The sequence below is a fragment of the Cricetulus griseus genome, chromosome 4 (assembly GCF_003668045.3).
Source record: "Cricetulus griseus strain 17A/GY chromosome 4, alternate assembly CriGri-PICRH-1.0, whole genome shotgun sequence".
In the NCBI taxonomy this organism is placed as follows: Eukaryota; Metazoa; Chordata; class Mammalia; order Rodentia; family Cricetidae; genus Cricetulus; species Cricetulus griseus.
The window spans coordinates 114,184,764-114,202,205 of record NC_048597.1 but is presented as its reverse complement, the minus strand read 5'-3'; the positions used below and the strand labels follow the sequence as shown (position 1 = coordinate 114,202,205).

The 17,442-nt window shown below is 50.5% G+C and overlaps 1 protein-coding gene across 1 annotated transcript in view; it reads right to left on the bottom strand.

Moving 5' to 3' along the window:
* Nucleotides 1-17,442, bottom strand: part of Mlxipl (MLX interacting protein like) — a 27,200-nt gene extending 9,758 nt beyond the window's left edge. The window contains exons 1-7 of the mRNA XM_027416167.2: nt 17,081-17,442; nt 11,252-11,358; nt 5,682-5,764; nt 5,445-5,534; nt 5,123-5,167; nt 3,605-3,806; nt 3,442-3,522 (exon numbers count right to left, since the gene is read on the bottom strand). Of these exons, the coding sequence (XP_027271968.1) occupies nt 3,442-3,522; nt 3,605-3,806; nt 5,123-5,167; nt 5,445-5,534; nt 5,682-5,764; nt 11,252-11,358; nt 17,081-17,373 (901 nt within the window). The 5' untranslated portion in view covers nt 17,374-17,442. The remainder of the gene's footprint in view (nt 1-3,441; nt 3,523-3,604; nt 3,807-5,122; nt 5,168-5,444; nt 5,535-5,681; nt 5,765-11,251; nt 11,359-17,080) is intronic.

Sequence of the window (17,442 nt, the reverse complement as noted above, 5' to 3'; positions counted from 1 at the left end):
AGTGACACGAAGCACCTGCCTACCTCTCTGGATGTCTGTCCCTAGTGTGTGACCGATGATGACACACCTGCCATGTCCACATCTCTTCCAGTATCAGAAGTAGTTTTACGCTGTCCTGGGCCCCTACTTTGTACAAAGGGACCTGGGGAGGGACCAGAAAATGGTCACCAGAATCCCACCCCTGTCCTCCAAGGACCATGGCCTGGTCAGCAGGCCACATAAAGCCCCAAATTAAAGCATAGTCCTGTGCCAAACCCATCATGCCAAAGCAGCCTGCTACCCCTTGAGTTGTTCGCACCTGTTCCCAGTAGTCTCCAGAGTCTCCCATCAAGCCCCAGCTCTTCCCTGGCCTGGTCCCAAACTAACCAGCCACACTCTCTGTCCCTACACCTGCCCTTCCCCAGCCCCTTCAACAGGGTTTCCAGAACAAGGACGGAATGGAAACCCTGGTGGCTCAAGGCTTTCTCCGAGCATGGCCAACTCCAGAGGGTCGTTGTAACCACCTGCTCCAGTAGAGCCATGCTTGCCCCGAGTCAGCTTCCACCGGGCATTGATTGAAAAGTTACTGCAAACTCCAACATTTGCATTTTGCCCAGAGCCCAGGTGGGCACAGCTGAGCTCCTACCTGTGGTAGGGGTCTGTGGAACAAGATGGAGCTGCTGTCCTTGGGGGCAGATTTGCTTCCAGGGCACTGCCATCAACACTTCTGGCCCTGGAAGACCCCACCCTCCCAGGGCTAAGGCGGGGGTGGGGATAGGGGTGGTTCCTCATTCCCTAGTACCCACCCCATAGGCCTCACCTCTTAAATGACAGGCCAAGGACCCTGTAGGGAAGGAGCTGGGAAGGGGGCATGTCACTGAATAAAGCTTCCCTCTCAGACTGGACTCTTCAAGTTTGGGTGAGGCAGGCTCAACCCTGATATCTTCCTGACCACCAGCATGGCTTTTAAGGGCCCTAAATACATGCCTGTGAGGAGCAATGAGCAAGAAATGCACACGCACAGCCAGACAGTGGTGACGCACTCCTTTAATACCAGCACTCAGGAGGCAGAGGCAGGAGGAGCTCTGAGTTCGAGGTCAAGCTGGTATACAGAATAAGCTCCAGGACAGCCAGGAATAGGAATACACAGAGAAACCCTGCCTTGGAAAACAAGCAAACAAAAACAACAAGAAAGAAAGAAAGAAATATATTCGCCGGGCGTTGGTGGCGCACGCCTTTAACCCCAGCTCTCGAGAGGCAGAGGCAGGTGGATCTCTGTGAGTTTGAGGCCAGCCTGGTCTCCAGATCGAGTGCCAGGATAGGCTCCAAAGCTACACAGAGAAACCCTGTCTCGAAAAACCAAAAAAAAAAAATAAAAAAAGAAAGAAAGAAAGAAATACATTAATGGAAGACAGCACTGTGGAGAAGGAAGGCCCCAGGGGAAACAGGAAGCAAGTTGTACCAGGCATTGTGACTCACACCTGGAATCCAGGCACTCAGGAGACTGAAACAGAAGGATCATGAGTTCACGGCCAGCCTATGGGCTACACAGTGAAACTCTATCTTAAGTAAGTGGGGGGGGGGAGGAGAAAGAGGGAAGAGCAGACACTCTGGGCATGGTGATAAATACACGCTTCTAATGCCAGTACAGAGGTTGAGGCAGGAGGCTCAGAGCTCAGGGCAGCCTTGGCTATACAGCAAGTGTGAGTTTAAGACCCTAGTTAACTTGTACTGTCAACTTGATGATTTCCTAGAGTCACCCGAGAAGGGAAGATAATTGAGGGACTGCTTAGATCAGGCTGGCCTTTTCTTGATGGTTAATTATCTACTTGAAATAAAGTGATGGATGGAGGAGGACCCAGCCCACTGTAGGTAGGTGGGGCCATCCCAGGCAAGTGACCCAAGTTTCTATGAGCAAACTCGTTGAGCAAGCCATGACGAAGAAGCAAGAATCGGCAACCCCTCCATGGCCTACGTATCAGCTCCTGCCTCCAGGTTCCTGTCCTGACTCCCTTCAGTGATGGACTGATGCAGAAGTGTGAGCCAAATAAATGCTTCCCTCCCCAGGTTGCTGTTGGTCATGGTGTCTCATCACAGCAACAGTAATCCCAACGAGGACACTAAGCCACGTAGCAATCCTGGTTCCTCCATGGTTCCTGCTGGAGCTCCTGCCCTGACTTCCCTCAGTGATGGACTGTAGCCTGGAAGGGGAGAGAAACCCTTTCCTTCCCTAAGCTGCTTTCTGTCAGAGCTTTTGTCACGGCAACAGAAAGAAAACTAGGATGGCACCTTGTGTGGTTGTTTGAATGAAAATGTCCCAGTAGGGGCTGGAGACATGGCACAGGGGTTAAGAGCACTGGCTGCTCTTCCAGAGGTCCTGAGTTCAATTCCCAGCAACCACATGGTGGCTCACAACCATCCGTTATGAGATCTGGTGCCCTCTTCTAGTGTGCAGATATACATGGAAGCAGAATGTTGTACACATAATAAATAAATAAAATCTTTAAGAAAGAAAGAAAGAAAGAAAGAAAGAAAGAAAGAAAGAAAGAAAGAAAGAAAGAGTCCTCAGTAGGCTCATAGGGAGTGGCATTCTTGGAAACTGACCTGCTGGAGTAGATGTGGTCTTGTCAGAGGAAGTGTGTCAATGGGGTAGGGCTTTGAGGTTTCAGAAGTTTAGGCCAGGCCCAGTATCACTGTCTCTTCCTACTGCCTGTAGATCTACATGTAGGACTTTCTGCTACAGCTCCAGCACCACGGCTGCCTGTTGCCACCATGTCCCGCCATGATGATAATGGACTAAACCTCTGCAACTGTAAGCCCTGAAACTGTAAGCCAGCCCCAATTAAATGTTCTCCTTTAAAGAGTTACCAGGAGACAAACGTGGACAAAACTCTATGATTTCAAGGCCAGCCTGGTCTACATAGTGAGTTTCAGGACAGCCAGGGCTACACTGAGAAACTCTGACTCAAAAAAAAACAGAACCCCAAAACCCAGAGAGATTTGATGCTTGGAATTTCCTTGTCAGTCACAGTGGTTTATGAAGCTTGCAGGATAAAACCCAAGAGCTCTTCCATGCTAGACAATAAAGGATCTGTGGTAGAGCACCCACCTAGAATCCCCTGGTGAGGGGCTAAGGTTGTGTCTCAGTGGTAGAGTTTCTGCCTAGAATCCCCCAGTGAGGGGCTGAGATGTGGCTCAGTGGTAGAACACCTGCCTAGAATCCCCCAGTGAGGGGCTGGGGTGTGGCTCAGTGGTAGAGCACCTGCCTAGAATGCCCCAGTGAGGATTCAGAGGTAGAGCATCTGCCTAGTAGGCACAAGGCCTTGGGTTCTAATCCTAACACCATATAAGTACACACACAAATTATACCATTCATCTTCCCCCTGCACAAAGCCTTTTAGTCTCCCAGATTTTTTTTTCCCTTTCAGTCTATCCTGCCTCCTGGGGAAGAACCTGTCCCACCTGATATCTCCATGAAGTCATCCAGGCTGGGCTGCAGTGGCTTCAGGTCTGGCTGGATCATGTCAGCATTGCCAACATAAGCTGAAGGGACAGTGGTGAGGTTGGAAGCTGCAGACAAGGTAGATGGCTCAGCCCCTCTCCCCTTCCCCCTTTCTCTCCTCACCATCTTCTGGGGGCAGCTGCAGGGACGAGGGGCTGGGCTGTGTCATGGTGAAGAGTGTGTCGGATATATCGGACAAGAAGCAGTCGAGGTCCAGAAGCTGTCGACTCCCAGGCTCCTCCTCGGAGCCCCCAAGCAACACGGGCACCACACTGGAGAAGAGCTGTTCGCACCATTGCTCTGGTGGCGGCCACCCACCTTCCACCTGGCAGGACACAGAGGTCACTGCCCTGGTCCTCCATGTTACCCCTGCCTGAGGACGAAGTGGTTTCCCACTCTGGAGGGAAAGCGTCTCTAAAAGACAGCACCTTGGGGGGCCTGGTATATGGGCTAAAAGGCCAAGGTCATCCTATTAGCCTCTAGCAACTCCCTCTAGAAAGCAGAGCTGGATGGACAATAACCCTCCCTGCTCTCTATGCTGTAGTTTGGCTTTTATCCCAGCACTTGGGAGGCAGAGGCAGAGGCAGGCCGATCTCTGTGAGTTCGAGTCCAGCCTGGTCTATAGAGCTAGTTCCAGGACAGTCAGGGCTACACAAGGAAACCCTGTCTCGAAAAAACAAACAAAAAAAGATGGAGTCTGACTATATAGCCCTAGCTGGCCTGGAATTCATTATGTAGCCCAGGCTGGCTTCAACTTCACAAAGACCCAATAGCCTCTGCTTCCCAAGGGCTGGGGTTAAAAGCATGTACCATCACATTTTGCTGGCTTTCATTATTTTTAGGCAGGGTTTATGTAGCCCAGGCTGCCCTGGACTTCTGTATAACAGAGGATGGCCTTGCACTCCTGATCTTACTGTCTCCTTAGTATTGACATTGCTGGTGTGTATCATAAAGCCATGTTTTAGGTTTTTTTTTGTTTTGTTTTGTTTTTTAGTTTGTTTTTTCCTTTTGGTTTTTTGAGACAGGGTTTCTTTGTGTAGCTTTGGAGCCTATCCTGGCACTTGCTCTGGAGACCAGGCTGGCCTCGAACTCACAGGGATCTACCTGCCTCTGCCTCCCTCGTGCTGTAATTAAAGGCATGCGCCACCAACGCCCATCTATTTTTGTTCTTGAAGACAGTCTTTAAGGTAGCCTCAAACTTCCTGAACTGACCTTCAATTTGCAATCCTCCTGCCTCAGCCTTGGCCTGGCCTTCTGTCTGAGACTCCCATCCTGTGGATGCCTTTTCCTTGGGCCTCCCACCATCTGCTTTCTTTGTTTTTTGTTTTTTCCTGGTTTGTTTGTTTGCTTGCTTTTCTTAAGACAAGGAGTTCTCACTCTGCATCTCACACTGGTATTGGACTCATAATCTATCTCAGGCTGACCTGGAACTCACTATAATCCTCCTGCCTCACAATGGCATCTTTCCAAGGAGAGAAAGTTTCAGTAATCACCTACACCATGGAAGAAGCCACACCTATTCCTCTCGTACCCAATTACCTCTCCCATATCCTGTCCTGGTCAGCCAGGCAGACACTTTCAATTCTGCAGTTTCTACCTTCCTAGATGATGCCCTTCTCACTAGACTCAGTGGACACTCACCTGCTTGGGAGCCAGGAGATCCCCTTCCCTGCTGGACTTACGGAGCTACGGGACACAAAGTTGGACACTGAATCCCTTGTCCTCAGTGAGTTACTCCCTCTCTACCCACAGCCACTGAAGCTTTTAGTTCCCCAGGCCCCGTCCTTTGCCACCACCCAGGGAGAGACGCTGACCCCAGGGAGACCCGGTGGCCACTGGGGAGCTATCATGCTGGGACTTAATGGAGTGGTTGAGGGCATGGGTTGGGGTGGGGCCATGGGATCCCCTTCGGGGCTCTTCTAAGGCCCAAACGGGATGCTCTGCCCCCGCCAGTCCCACCGACCCTCTTCTTGTAGTAGATCCGCCACTTGTGGTATTCTCGCATCACCACCTCGATGCGCCGCTTCCAGTAATTCCCCTCCAGGATGACAGCCTAGAGGAGGACAGGAATCAAGGCTCAGGGCGATGGGTGGCGCCCTAGATGGTCGGACCTCCATGTCCCACCTTACACCCAATCCCCTCTGAGGGAGGGAACCTCTGGTTGGATAAGCAGGTGAGTGGGCTGCCCATCTCCAGCTACCTCAGGTTTCCGGTGCTCATCTGCTTCAGGCCCCTGCAGGGGGGTCACGAAGCCACACACTGGGCTCTTCCTCCGTTGCACATCTGAGGGAAGAGGGGGGCCTAGTCAGAGGCACCCAGACCTCTCATCCTCCTCCACCCTAGGAGACTGGAAGTTGAGTGACACACTTTATAATCCTGCTTGGCCTTTTTTTTTCTTTCTTTTCATTCATTCATTCATTCATTCTTTTCTTTCTTTCTTTCTTTCTTTCTTTTGAGACATTGGTTCTTTTCTGGTCTCAAACTCACTGGGTAGCTAAGGATGACCTTGAGCTCTTGATCCTTCTGCCTCAACTTCCTAAGTTCACCACCATGGCAATTCTATGCTGTGCTATTGAGGGAACCCAGGGCTTCTAGACAAGCACTCTACCCACTACACCCCTCCCCCTTCTCCCCTCCTTTCTCCCTCTCCCTCTTTCCCTGCCTCCCTCTTAACTTCTCTCCCTCTTTCTCTCTGTACACAAGATCTACTACAGAATCCCTCCCCAATCTCTCCAGGCATCCTATTAGTGAGCCACACCCCACCTTCAATGGATGGTTCTGAGCAAGTGTACTCAGAAGATACACCATCAGGCCTTGTGCAAATTATTTATTTTGATACAGATTCTTGCTACTTATAGTTTGGGATAGTCTGGAATCACTATGTAGCCTAGGCTGTCAAACTTTTTGTTTGTTTGTTTTTTGAGACAGGGTTTCTCTGTGTAGCCCTGACTTTCCTGGATCTTGCTCTGTAATCCAGGCTGGCCTCAAACTCAGCAATCTGCCTGTCTCTGCCTCCCAAGTGCTGGTATTAAAGGCATGTGACACCACTGCCCAGCCTCTCAAACTCTTTTTAAAAGGAGATTTATTGGGGTTGGGGAGACGGCACAGTGGTTAAGAGCACTGACTGCTCTTCTTTCAGTTCATCATTTTTGCTGCTATGGGTCTAAAATACTCCACAGCTCCCTACAGCCTGCAGGGCAAGAAACACACCACTCAGGCTCAGTTTGGTTTCCAAATTCCCCTTGACCTGGTTGCCCCATGCCTCTGTCATGTATCCTACCCATAGTCTACTTTCTATTTTGTTTGGTTTATGTGGTGGTTTGAAAGAAAATGGCCTACATAGGGAGTGGCACAATTAGGAGGTGTGGCTTTGTTGGAGCAGGTGTGGCCTTATAGTAAGAAGTGTGTCACTGCCAGAGTGAGCTTGGAGATCTCATATATGCTCACAAGCTCTGCTCAGTGTAGAATACAGTTACTTCTGCTGCCTGAGGATCCAGTCTTAGAACTCGCAGCTTCTTCTCCAGCACCATGTCTGCCTGCATGCTGCCATGCCACTTGCCATGACAATAATGGACTAAACCTCTATAAGCCAGACCCAATTAAATGTTTTCCTTTATAAGAGGCACAGGCAGGTGGATCTCTGTGAGTGTGAGACCAGCCTGGTCTACAGAGTGAGTTCCAGGACAGCCAGGGCTCACAGAGAAACCCCGTCTGGAAAGAACAAAAAAGAAAAGTGACGTGGTCATGCTGCCTCTTCACAGCAATAGAAACCTAACTGTGACAGTTTATGAAAGAAGTCCTTATGAAGTCTAGGATTTCCTCAAACGTGTGCTCCTCCTGTCTGAGCTTCCTGGGACCGGCATGGGCCACCCACCAAGCTCTTCTCTAGTATTGTTATACAGGGAACACCACCCTCTACTCCTTCCTGTGATTTCCTCTCATGCTACACACTGACAGTTACTTCTCTTCAGGGTCTATTGATTACACAGACCTTCATCACAGACAGTGCTGGGGTGCCATGTAGTTCATTGGTATATTACCTGCCTAGAATCCCCCGTGAAGTAGGTACTGGGGGTGTGGCTCAGTGGTAGTCTGCCTGCCTAGAGTCCCCCAGTGAGGGGCTGGGGTGTGGCTCAGTGGTAGAGCCTCTGCCTAGGATGCCCCAGGGAGGGGCTGGAAGTATGGCTCAGTGGTAGAGCACTTGGCTAGTATATGTGAGGCCCTGGGTTCCAGTCCCAGGGATCACAAAGAGGAGTAAGGAGGACAGACCCTGACCCTGTCTGTCTCTCCCCTGCTCCGGGACTCCGTCCTCTACACGGGGCTGTGTCATCTTTTATCTAACACCAATCATATCCACTAGGCACTTGCTCTACCACTGCGCCTCACCCCATGCCCCCCATGTAGGGGATTCTGGGTTTGTGCTCTTTCCTTCTTTACCATTCACTACCCAACTCTTTGCATCTTTGCAGGGCCAACGCTGGGATGGAGACTCGGGGATAAATCCGAACGGCTCAGAGCAGCAGAGATAAGGAAAACAAATAACCCTGGGACATGTAAGGTAAGTGGAAAGTCCCTCCTATCCAGGGAGAGGCGCAAAGTGCCCTGGCAGCGCCAAAACCAAGAGGCTTTGGGAGCATGCAAGAGGAGTGGTGGGCAAGGGAGGAAGCTTGAAGCTTGGAGGAAGTTAGAGACCTGGAGGGGCTGTAGCGCCCCCTGATGGGTGAAATGAGGATGGCACTTTCCGCAGGGGTGGAAGGCCGACTTCCTTCACTGGCCTTTGTGGAGACTGAACCTAGAGTCTCCAGCAATGTGCTACATTACTGTTTGTTTATTTTATGTGGCGAGGAGGAGGAGCACATGTGTGCCATGGCACAGGTGTGGAGGTCAGAAAAGAACTTTCTGGAATTGGAAGAACTCTTCTTCTGTCTTCATATGGGTCCAGGAAACCCAATCCAGGTGGTCAACCTCAGTGGAAAACACCTTTATCCACCATGCCATGTTGCCTGTCCTCTTATACGCCTTTTGTTTTATGCAGTCTCCATGTGTAGTCCAGACTGGACTCCACCTGCCGCCCTCCTGCCTCAGCCGCTACAATAGTTGAAATTACAGGCCCACAGCATCACAATCACCTTTTTAAAAACTTAAAATCTTTTTTTTGTTCTCCCGAGACAGGGTTTCTCTATGTATCCCTACCTAGCTGTCCTGGCACTCGCTCTGTAGACCAGGCTGGCCTAGAATTCAAAGAGATCTGCCTGCCTCTGCCTCCCGAGTGCTGGGAGTGCTACCACCACTCAGCAAAAAACTTAAAAGTTTTTAAAAGTTTATTCATTTTATTTTATGTGTATGAGTGTTTTCCCTATATGTGCCTGGTACCTATGGAAGTCAGAAGAGGGTATCAGAGTCTCTGAAACTGGAGCTGTAGATGGTTGGGAGCCATTGTGTCAGTTCTGGGAACTTAACCGGGTCCTCTACAAGAGCAACAAATGCTCTTAACCACTGATCCATCTCTCCAACCCCCAGAACCATGGTGGAGAGAAGCCGTGCCCACCTGACCTTCTAGCTCCCTAATTTTTCAAATTTATTTATTTATTCATTGATTGATTAGTTGGCTGACTGACTGACTGACTGATTGATTGTGATGCTGAATGCTGAACCTAGGGCCTCCTGAATTCTTTACAAGTGTGATACTGCTAAACCACGCCAAGTCATACATATCCTTAGCCCCTCATTGGGGGATTCTAGGCTGGCACTATACCTCTGAGCTACATCTCTAGCTCATATTTTACCTTTTCTTTTGAGATATGGTTCCAGTAGGTTACACAGGCTAGTTTTGAACTTGAGATCCTTCTTTCTTCAGCCTGCAAGGTAGCCAGGGTCTGTACCATCACACCACACTTTGTTATAAGATGTTCCACTATGAGCATAATGACACCGAGTCTAGCCTCCCCACGCCCATGGAGCCCTCCTGAGCTGTACACATGCATGGACATGACCAATAAGTAAGTATTAAAAAAAAAACTTGGAAAAGCCTGGCATGGCAGTCCATGTCTTTAATGCCAGCTTTAGGAGGCAGAGGTAGGTACATCTCTTTGAGTTTGAGGCCCACCTGGTCTACAGAGCAAGTTTCAGTCCAGTCAAGGATGCATAGTAAAATCCTGTCTCAAAAGAAGGTGGGGGGAAGCCGGGCGTTGGTGGCACACGCCTTTAATCCCAGCACTCGGGAGGCAGAGGCAGGTGGATCTCTGTGAGTTCGAAGCCAGCCTGGTCTACAGAGGGAGTGCCAGGATAGGCTCCAAAGCTACACAGAGAAACCCTGTCTCAAAAAAACAAAATAAAAAAAAAGGAGGTGGGGGAATAACTCTGGAGAGATGGCTCAGAGGTTAAGAGCACTGGCTGCTCTTCCAGAGGTCCTGAGTTCAATTCCCAGCAACCACATGGTGGCTCACAACCATCTGTAATGAGATCTGGTGCCCTCTTCTAGCCTCCAAGCATACATGCAGGCAGAGCACTATGTGCATAATTAATAAATAAATCTTTTTGAAGAGGAGGAGAGAGAGGAAATAAAACAAAAGTTCACAGTGGGCCTGGTATGGAGGTGTTCCTCTGTACTCCTAGCACTCAGGAGGTGGAGAAAAGAAGATCAGGAGTTCAAGGTCACCCTTGGTTACATACTGAATTCAAATCTAACCTGAGCTATATGAGACCCTGTTTAAAAAAAAAAAAAAAAGGAAGAGATGGGGTTGCTGGGTTGCTGAGGATGGTGCAGTCAGTAAAGTCTTTGGAAGCATTAGGACCAACGTTCAATCCCCGCATTTATGTTAAAAAAAAAGAAAAAATAAACAGGGTCCATGTTTGGGACCCCAGTGAATCCCTGGGGCTCACTTCTGTGGCCAGTACGCCTAACCTATTTAGTTTGAGGCAATGAGACAGAATAACAACTAAGGCTGACCCTTTGCCTTTATATACACATGTGCACCTTCAGAGATAAACACACAAAGCAAGGGAAGGAGGGAGGGAGGGAGGAGAGGTCTGGGGAAAGGAAGGAGAGCAAAGGAAAGGATACATTTTTGCAGAGCCAACAGTATATGTGTGCCCATCTAGCGGGGTATATAAGTGCCTGCACACATACCCATTTTGTGGTACTGGAAATGGAACCCAGGGTAAGTGTATTACTGTTAGTCCACACCCCAGCCCCTTACTCACTGGTAGATTCTAGATAGACATTTTACCACTGGATGGCTTCCCCAAGCCCACACTTGGGGACTCTACGTTAGTGCTCTACCCTAGCCACACCCTAGCCCCTCACTGGGGGATTCTAGGCAGGTGCTCTACCACTGAGTCACACCCCAGCCCCTCACTGGGGGATTCTAAGCAGGGGCTCTACCACTGAGCCACACCCCAGCCCCTCACTGGGGGATTCTAGGCAGGTGCTCTACCCCTGAGCTCTAACTGGCTTCTTTTACCAGAGAATTACTTGGTGAAGGGGCTGCTGAACGGGTCTTGAATTGGCACCCACATTACAGCCTCCTTCAGAGCTTTCAAGGTGCCCTCTGCTACACCTTATCTCACAGTAGAAAGTGACATTTGGCACATATTCCTCAAGACCCTCTGAAGGCCAGAGGCTGTTCAAGACTCATTGCACTGAGGGCTTGCTCTCCCCATCTGCTGGCATCATACACTCTGCAGGTGCTGGCTCTGGGTTCTATGAATGGAGCCCTCTGGCTAGAAAGACCCTCCCCCAACCCCAAGGGACCCACGGCACCCACTCACACTGAATGTACCAGGCCCTCCAGATGGCGTTGTTGAGGCGAATTTTGTCCCGGCACAGCAATTTGAGGCCTTTGAAGTTCTTCCACTTGGGAGAAACCAGCTTGCCACTGTTGAGAGGTTAAGATATCAGAGTCAGGCAGGGGGAGGGAAGATGGAGGTAATTCTATAGTAGTATTCCATCTATGGCTGGAAATCCCCCAGAATTCCCAAATCCTGTCTATTATCTAACATGCCTGAAACTCCTACCTTGAAGTCAAATCTTATAAATAGCCACCTAGATCCCACTGGTTATCTCCTCCCACTCAAAGGCAGGTACTTCTTACCAACTGTTTTTGGAGTAACAATGTCCATTGGCCTCAAGGGGAAGAGTTTTCACATCCCAGTATGTGTACATGTACATGTGTGTGTAAAAGGGGAAAGAGTTTCTTTTTTTTTTTAAATTTAATCTTATTTTATGTTCATTGGTGTTTTGCCTGCATGCGTGGTGGCTCACAACCATCTGTAATGAGATCTGGTGCCCTCTTCTGGTCTGCTGACATACATGCAGGCAGAACACTGTATGCATAATGAATAAATCTTTAAAAACAAAACAAAACAAAACAGAACAAATCCTCTGCCTCAGCATCCTCAGTATTGCAATTATAGGAGGTGTGCACCAACATGAAAGGCTTTCACATCTCCCCCTGCTTTTGTCTTTGAGAGAGGGTCTTACCTAGTCTTCTGATAACAGAGTTAAGTCTAGAGTATGTATTCTTGGGCTCAATATGTAGCCAAGGCTGGCCTTGAACTCCTGATCCTCCTGTCTCTGCCTTCAGAGTGCTGGAATTACTGGTGTGTGCCAACATGCTCAGCTTCTCATACCCATTTCTTACACCTTTTTTAAAAAATAAAAGTTTTTGCTGGGCGGTGGTGGTACATGCCTTTAATCCCTGCACTCGGGAGGCAGAGGCAGGCGGATCTCTGTGAGTTCAAGGCCAGCCTGGTCTACAGAGTGAGTTCCAGGACAGCCTCCAAAGCCACAGAGAAACCCTGTCTCAAACCCCCCCAAAAGTTTTTATTTCTTTTTATGCTATGTGTATGAGTGTTTACATGTACTGCATGCATGCCTGGTGCCCACAAGGGCCAGAACAGGGCATCAGATTCCCTGGAATTGGAGTTACAGATGAGTATGAGCTGCCATGTGGGTTCTGGGACCCAAACCTGGATCCTCTGCAAGAGCAGCGAGTCCTCCAAACCAACTAAGCCATCTCTGTATAGCCCCCCAAACAGCCACTTCTTATGGATAGGAATGGCCTCCCTGAGGGTCAGGGAAGAAATGAGACACTCCTCCAAAAAGACATAGTAAGAACTCACAGACTCTTACTGTGTATCCTTGGCTGGTCTAGAACTCACTATGTAGACTAGGCTGGCCATGAACTCACAGAGATCTGCCTGCCTCTGCCTCCTGAGTGCTGCGATTTAATGTGTGTATCTCCATGCCTCGCTTCGGGTCCCTTTTTTGCCTGTCAGTCTTGCTAGCTCCCATAGGTCTATGAGAAACTTAGGAGAAGAGGGACAGTTTGCTTGGATAAGAAGGAAGTGCCCATGTGTCCACAGTACATGTGTAACCATCTAGAGGAAGCAGGAAGCCATGCCTTTCTTCCAGGTAGCATAATGGCCAAAGGAAGACAGCATGGAAACAGAATCTTAGCCTTGACCTTAACCCAGGGGTCCACAGAGCACCTGTTGGGAAGAGGTTGTACATAGGTAATGGCTTCAACTCTGAAGGTCCCTCTGAGGACAGGCCAAGATGAAGATGATAAAGGTCTAGGGCACCTTCCTGTCTCACTCTTATCCCTTTGTACCTTTCTTCCTCATGGTCTATAAGCCAAGCTTATATCCAAGTCCCTCTGTTCTATCTCTCCATGCCTTGCTCAAAGAGGCCCCTAAGGTTTAGCCTTTCAGGAAAGCCAGGCTGGCACTGGACAAGTGGCTCTTTCTAGAATTCCCCAGTGAGGGTATGGGGATGTGGTTTGGTGACAGAGAGCTGTCCCAGGAACTGGACAAGACCTGGATTCCATCCTCAGAACTATATATACACACACAAAGTCAGATCAGCTCTCCCAGTGGCTCCTCTCATGGTAAGGGTAAGGGTAATGGGTAAGTGGTGGGTAGGTGGCCACCTGATTCCTTGTTTCTCTCTTCCTGTTCTACCTTGAGCACATGGGTCATTGGGCCTCCTCTCCTTTCTGGTCTCCAAGCTTCAGTATTTGCTTTAGGATAATGGTGGCTGCCAGGGTGTGGGATGTGGTATGGTAGGGGCTTGCCACCTCAGGACACAACAGGCTTCATTACCCAAATAGGCCACCCTACCCTGATGGCTGGCCCCCTGCCTCCCATAGTTAGATAAATACCATCTGTCCAGTAAAGCAACATGATTGGGTGCGTGACGCTGATGATTCCTGGGACAGCTTCTTTGGTGGTGTGGGGTGAACGGGGAATGAGTTTGTGGCTCCTGTGTGTATCTCAGCAACCATTAGGTTCTGCTCACCCAGGGTCCTCCCTCAGCCTAATGCTGTCTCTCTTCCAGCTCTCTCAGAGGCTTGGTAGCCTAGGCTGAGGGAGATGAGCCTGTGCTAATATCCAAGTCAAAAGGAAAGGATTTGGTTGTGAGAGGAAGAATTTGATCTGGAGCAAAAATAAATAAATATAAAAACAAAACCAGAAACAAAATATAGGGCCAAAGTTCAAAAACTGTGAGCAATGGGGAGAAACAGAAAACCTCAGAGAGGTGAGGTGGGGAGGAGGGAGGGGCAGGGTATGCTTGTGGGGACCAGAGGACAACTTTTTTGTTTTGTTTTTTTTTTGTTTTTTTTTTTTTGTTTTTTTGGTTTTTAGAGACAGGGTTGCTCAGTGTAACAGTCCCTGGATGTCCTGGAACTCGCACTGTAACCCAGGCTGGCTCCAAACTCACTGAGATCTGCCTGCTTCCCAAGTGCTGGGAATAAAGCACTTGGGAGGCAGGCAAATGACAATCTTAAATACAGTTCCTCAGATGCTATCCACCCTGGTTTTTGAGACTGACCTGGAACTTACCCACCATGTAAACCAAGCTGGCTGGCCACAGAGCCTCAGACATCCATCTCTGGGCTCAGCAGTGGGACCACAAAGGCACACAGTGAAGCTCGGCTCTTTTCGATGTGGTTTCTGGGGATTATACTCAGGCCCTCAAGCTTGCAAGGCAAATACTTTACCAACACAGCTATCTCCCCAGTTCCCCCCCTTTTTTTTAAATCTGTTTATTTAACACAGGGGACTCCTATGTAGTCCAGGCTGGTCTGGATCCTCATCCTCCTGCCTCAGCCTGCAGTGTGGAGATGACAGACGCATGCCACCACTCCCTAGACAAGTGCCTTCTTGGAACTTTTACAGCTGTCCTCCCTGGGGCTTCCACCCACAGAACCAGGGAACACAGTGTGCCTGAAGTGCTCCTTGGCGAGGGTGAGGCACTAAGGCCTCTGCAGACTGTCCTTCTCCCCGTCTAACTGACCAGTTCCACCCACCACTGGCCCCCTTCCTGCCTGGCTGCCCCACCCCCACCCTTCTCAGCCTCTGAAATCCGCTTTGCTTCAGAGAACCCCTGTTACAGGGCGGTCTTTGGGAGTCTTCTACTCAGAGCTTGTATTTGTTTGCTTGTTTATTTATTTATTTATTTATTTGAGAAAGGATCCCATGTACCTTGGGGTAGCCTTGAACCTTAAATTCCTATGCAGCAGAGACCCTCCTTCCTCAGTCAGAGTTTTGGGATTCTAGGCATGCTCAACCATGCATGGTTTATGAGCCTGCACATGGGTGTTTGCTTTTGTTTTTATTTTTATTTTTATTTATTATTGGGAGGGATGTGCATGGCTGGCACATGGAGGTCAGAGGACAATTTAGCAGCATCTATGCTCTCCAGCCATGTTGATGCACCAAGATGCAGAGCCAGTCTCCCAGCCCATATTTTGTTTTGTTCCTTCACCAAGGGTGTAAAACCAAAGACTCCTGTGTAGTTGCCCACCCCCATCCTTGGTGCTTAGAACCCTATTTAAGAGAATTTAGTGTTCTGGCTCTTTGGGGGAGAAAACGCAGCACTCTCCACCCTAGCCGCAGAAGAGAGTAGTTCTGGGAGTGTGTTCTGTCCTTCCTAGTACCATTTCCCTGTAACCTCTCCCTCCCCCTTTGACTGCTCATAGTCTGAGTCGGAGGCCCAGCAAGCCAGCCCAAGTTAAGTGTTGTGTAGACAAAGCAGGAAGCCCGAGTTGGGAGTGGTTGGGAAATGGGAGACCCTTTGGGGGAACCTGGGAAACCTAGGTTTCTTGTGGCTATGGCTGTAATCCTAACACTTGGGGAGACCCGGAGCAGAATTATTACCAAGTTCCAGGCCGGCCTCTGCTATATAGTGAGTGCCAGGCTAACTTGGTCTACAGGGTAAAACCCTGTCTCAAGGAGAGAGCGCAGGGGAGGGATATCCCCCTCTCCTCCATGTAATCCCAATAACTGGGAATCTTTGATAGCTGAAACACTGTTCTAGTGTGAGCTGCATCTGGTAGTCTGAGACCTTACATGCCCCCTTCCCTCGGAGTCTCATGATGTCCAAGGGCGGGGGAGGGGTAATGGGACAAGGAATTTGAACTTTCCACATCGGTCTCAGCGCCCTCAACTATCAGGTTGCAACATGACCCGGGCTGGAGGCCAGAACATGTGGGCCAAGGTTATACTGCCTCCAGCCAATGGGGTCGCGCAGCTCTGCCGCCACGAGGTAGGCCAGGCTCTTCCGCAATCCCCACCCCTTCTCCAGGTCCCCTATGGGGCTGCAGGTGCCGGTCTAACGCCAGTGACTCTAGAAAGGGAGGAGGCTCGTTGAAGAAGAGTGATATTTACAGAGAGGAAAGATCAAGGCCGGCCGATCCCGCTTTCTCCCCTACTGTTTTCGGTTGATAATTTATCCTGGTCCCTCTGCTCCCGGGAACTTTGCTCCAGGGCACTGGGCCAGGACCCCAGTTCGTGCCCTCCTCTGGGACACGTAGGTGGGGCTGGAGTTGGGTGCGGCCCTGGAGCTCTGAGCCGTAGCAGGGGGTTCCTGGCTGCGTTACAGCCTCCCACAGATACCGGGTTCGGGGAGACCAGGCTTCCCCAGTCCCGACGCAAGGCGGACTACAGCACCCCCTGCTGGCTCTGGGCAGGTCCGGGGCACCCTCTTCCCGCCAACCTTGACATAGCGTTCTAAATCAGGCATTGTGGCTCATGCCTGTAATCCCGGTATTTGGGAGGCTGAGATAGGAATCTAGCCTGGGCTACCGAGCTCAGCGCCATCCTGAACTTCAGAGTGAGACTGAGTCACCAAGCTAAATCAAACCAAACAAATGATGTGCGGACAGTCGGGAAGTTGACACCGGCTGTGAGGGCAATCACGAGAGAACTGCCCTGTGCAGAGAAATGCGTGGGACTTGGCGGGGACTACAGAGGATAGATGAAACAGTCCAGGAATCACACGAATGGAGGCGGGCGGAGTGGACGGATGGCTTACAGTTTGGGGAGTGTGAGGGACACCTGGCATTTCTTAAGGGCAGAAGCCAAGAACCAGGGAGAGGGACCCAACTGCAGGAGGCCCTGAAGAAGTGGGGGGCAGGAGAGTGGCGCCGGGGCAGGTGATAGAACGCGTATGGTTCACGAGGGTCAGTGGACTGGCTTAGGACAGGGGGAGGAGAGGACGCCTAGGTTGTGTCCAGGGGTCCCCGGAGGAGCAGCATGGGCCAGCGCCCCAGTGCGCGGTAACCCACGGAAAGCTGGGACTCGGTCCGCCCTCACCTGTAAGCCAGGCTCAAGCACTCGAAGAGGCGGGTGAGTGTCGGATCGATGCTGCGCGGCCCGAAGTCGGCGACCCCCATGGGCCCCTCCTGGTCGCGACGCCGGTTCAGCGAGTCGCTATGCGGGGAGGACACCATGAAGTGTCCGCTGTGGATGACCTGAGATCGGTGCAAGCCACCCGCGCTGCGCCGGAGACTCGGGTCCTCCGTGTCTGTGTCCGAGTCCGAATCGGGGCAGGGGACGACCCGGGGCACCTGCAAATCCACAGCTAGATCCTCCAGAGCGCGCTCCATGGCCACAGAGTCAGCCAGCTCCCCTGCGCTCTGGGGAGCAGTCTGATCGCCTACCGTACCCTGCTGGGC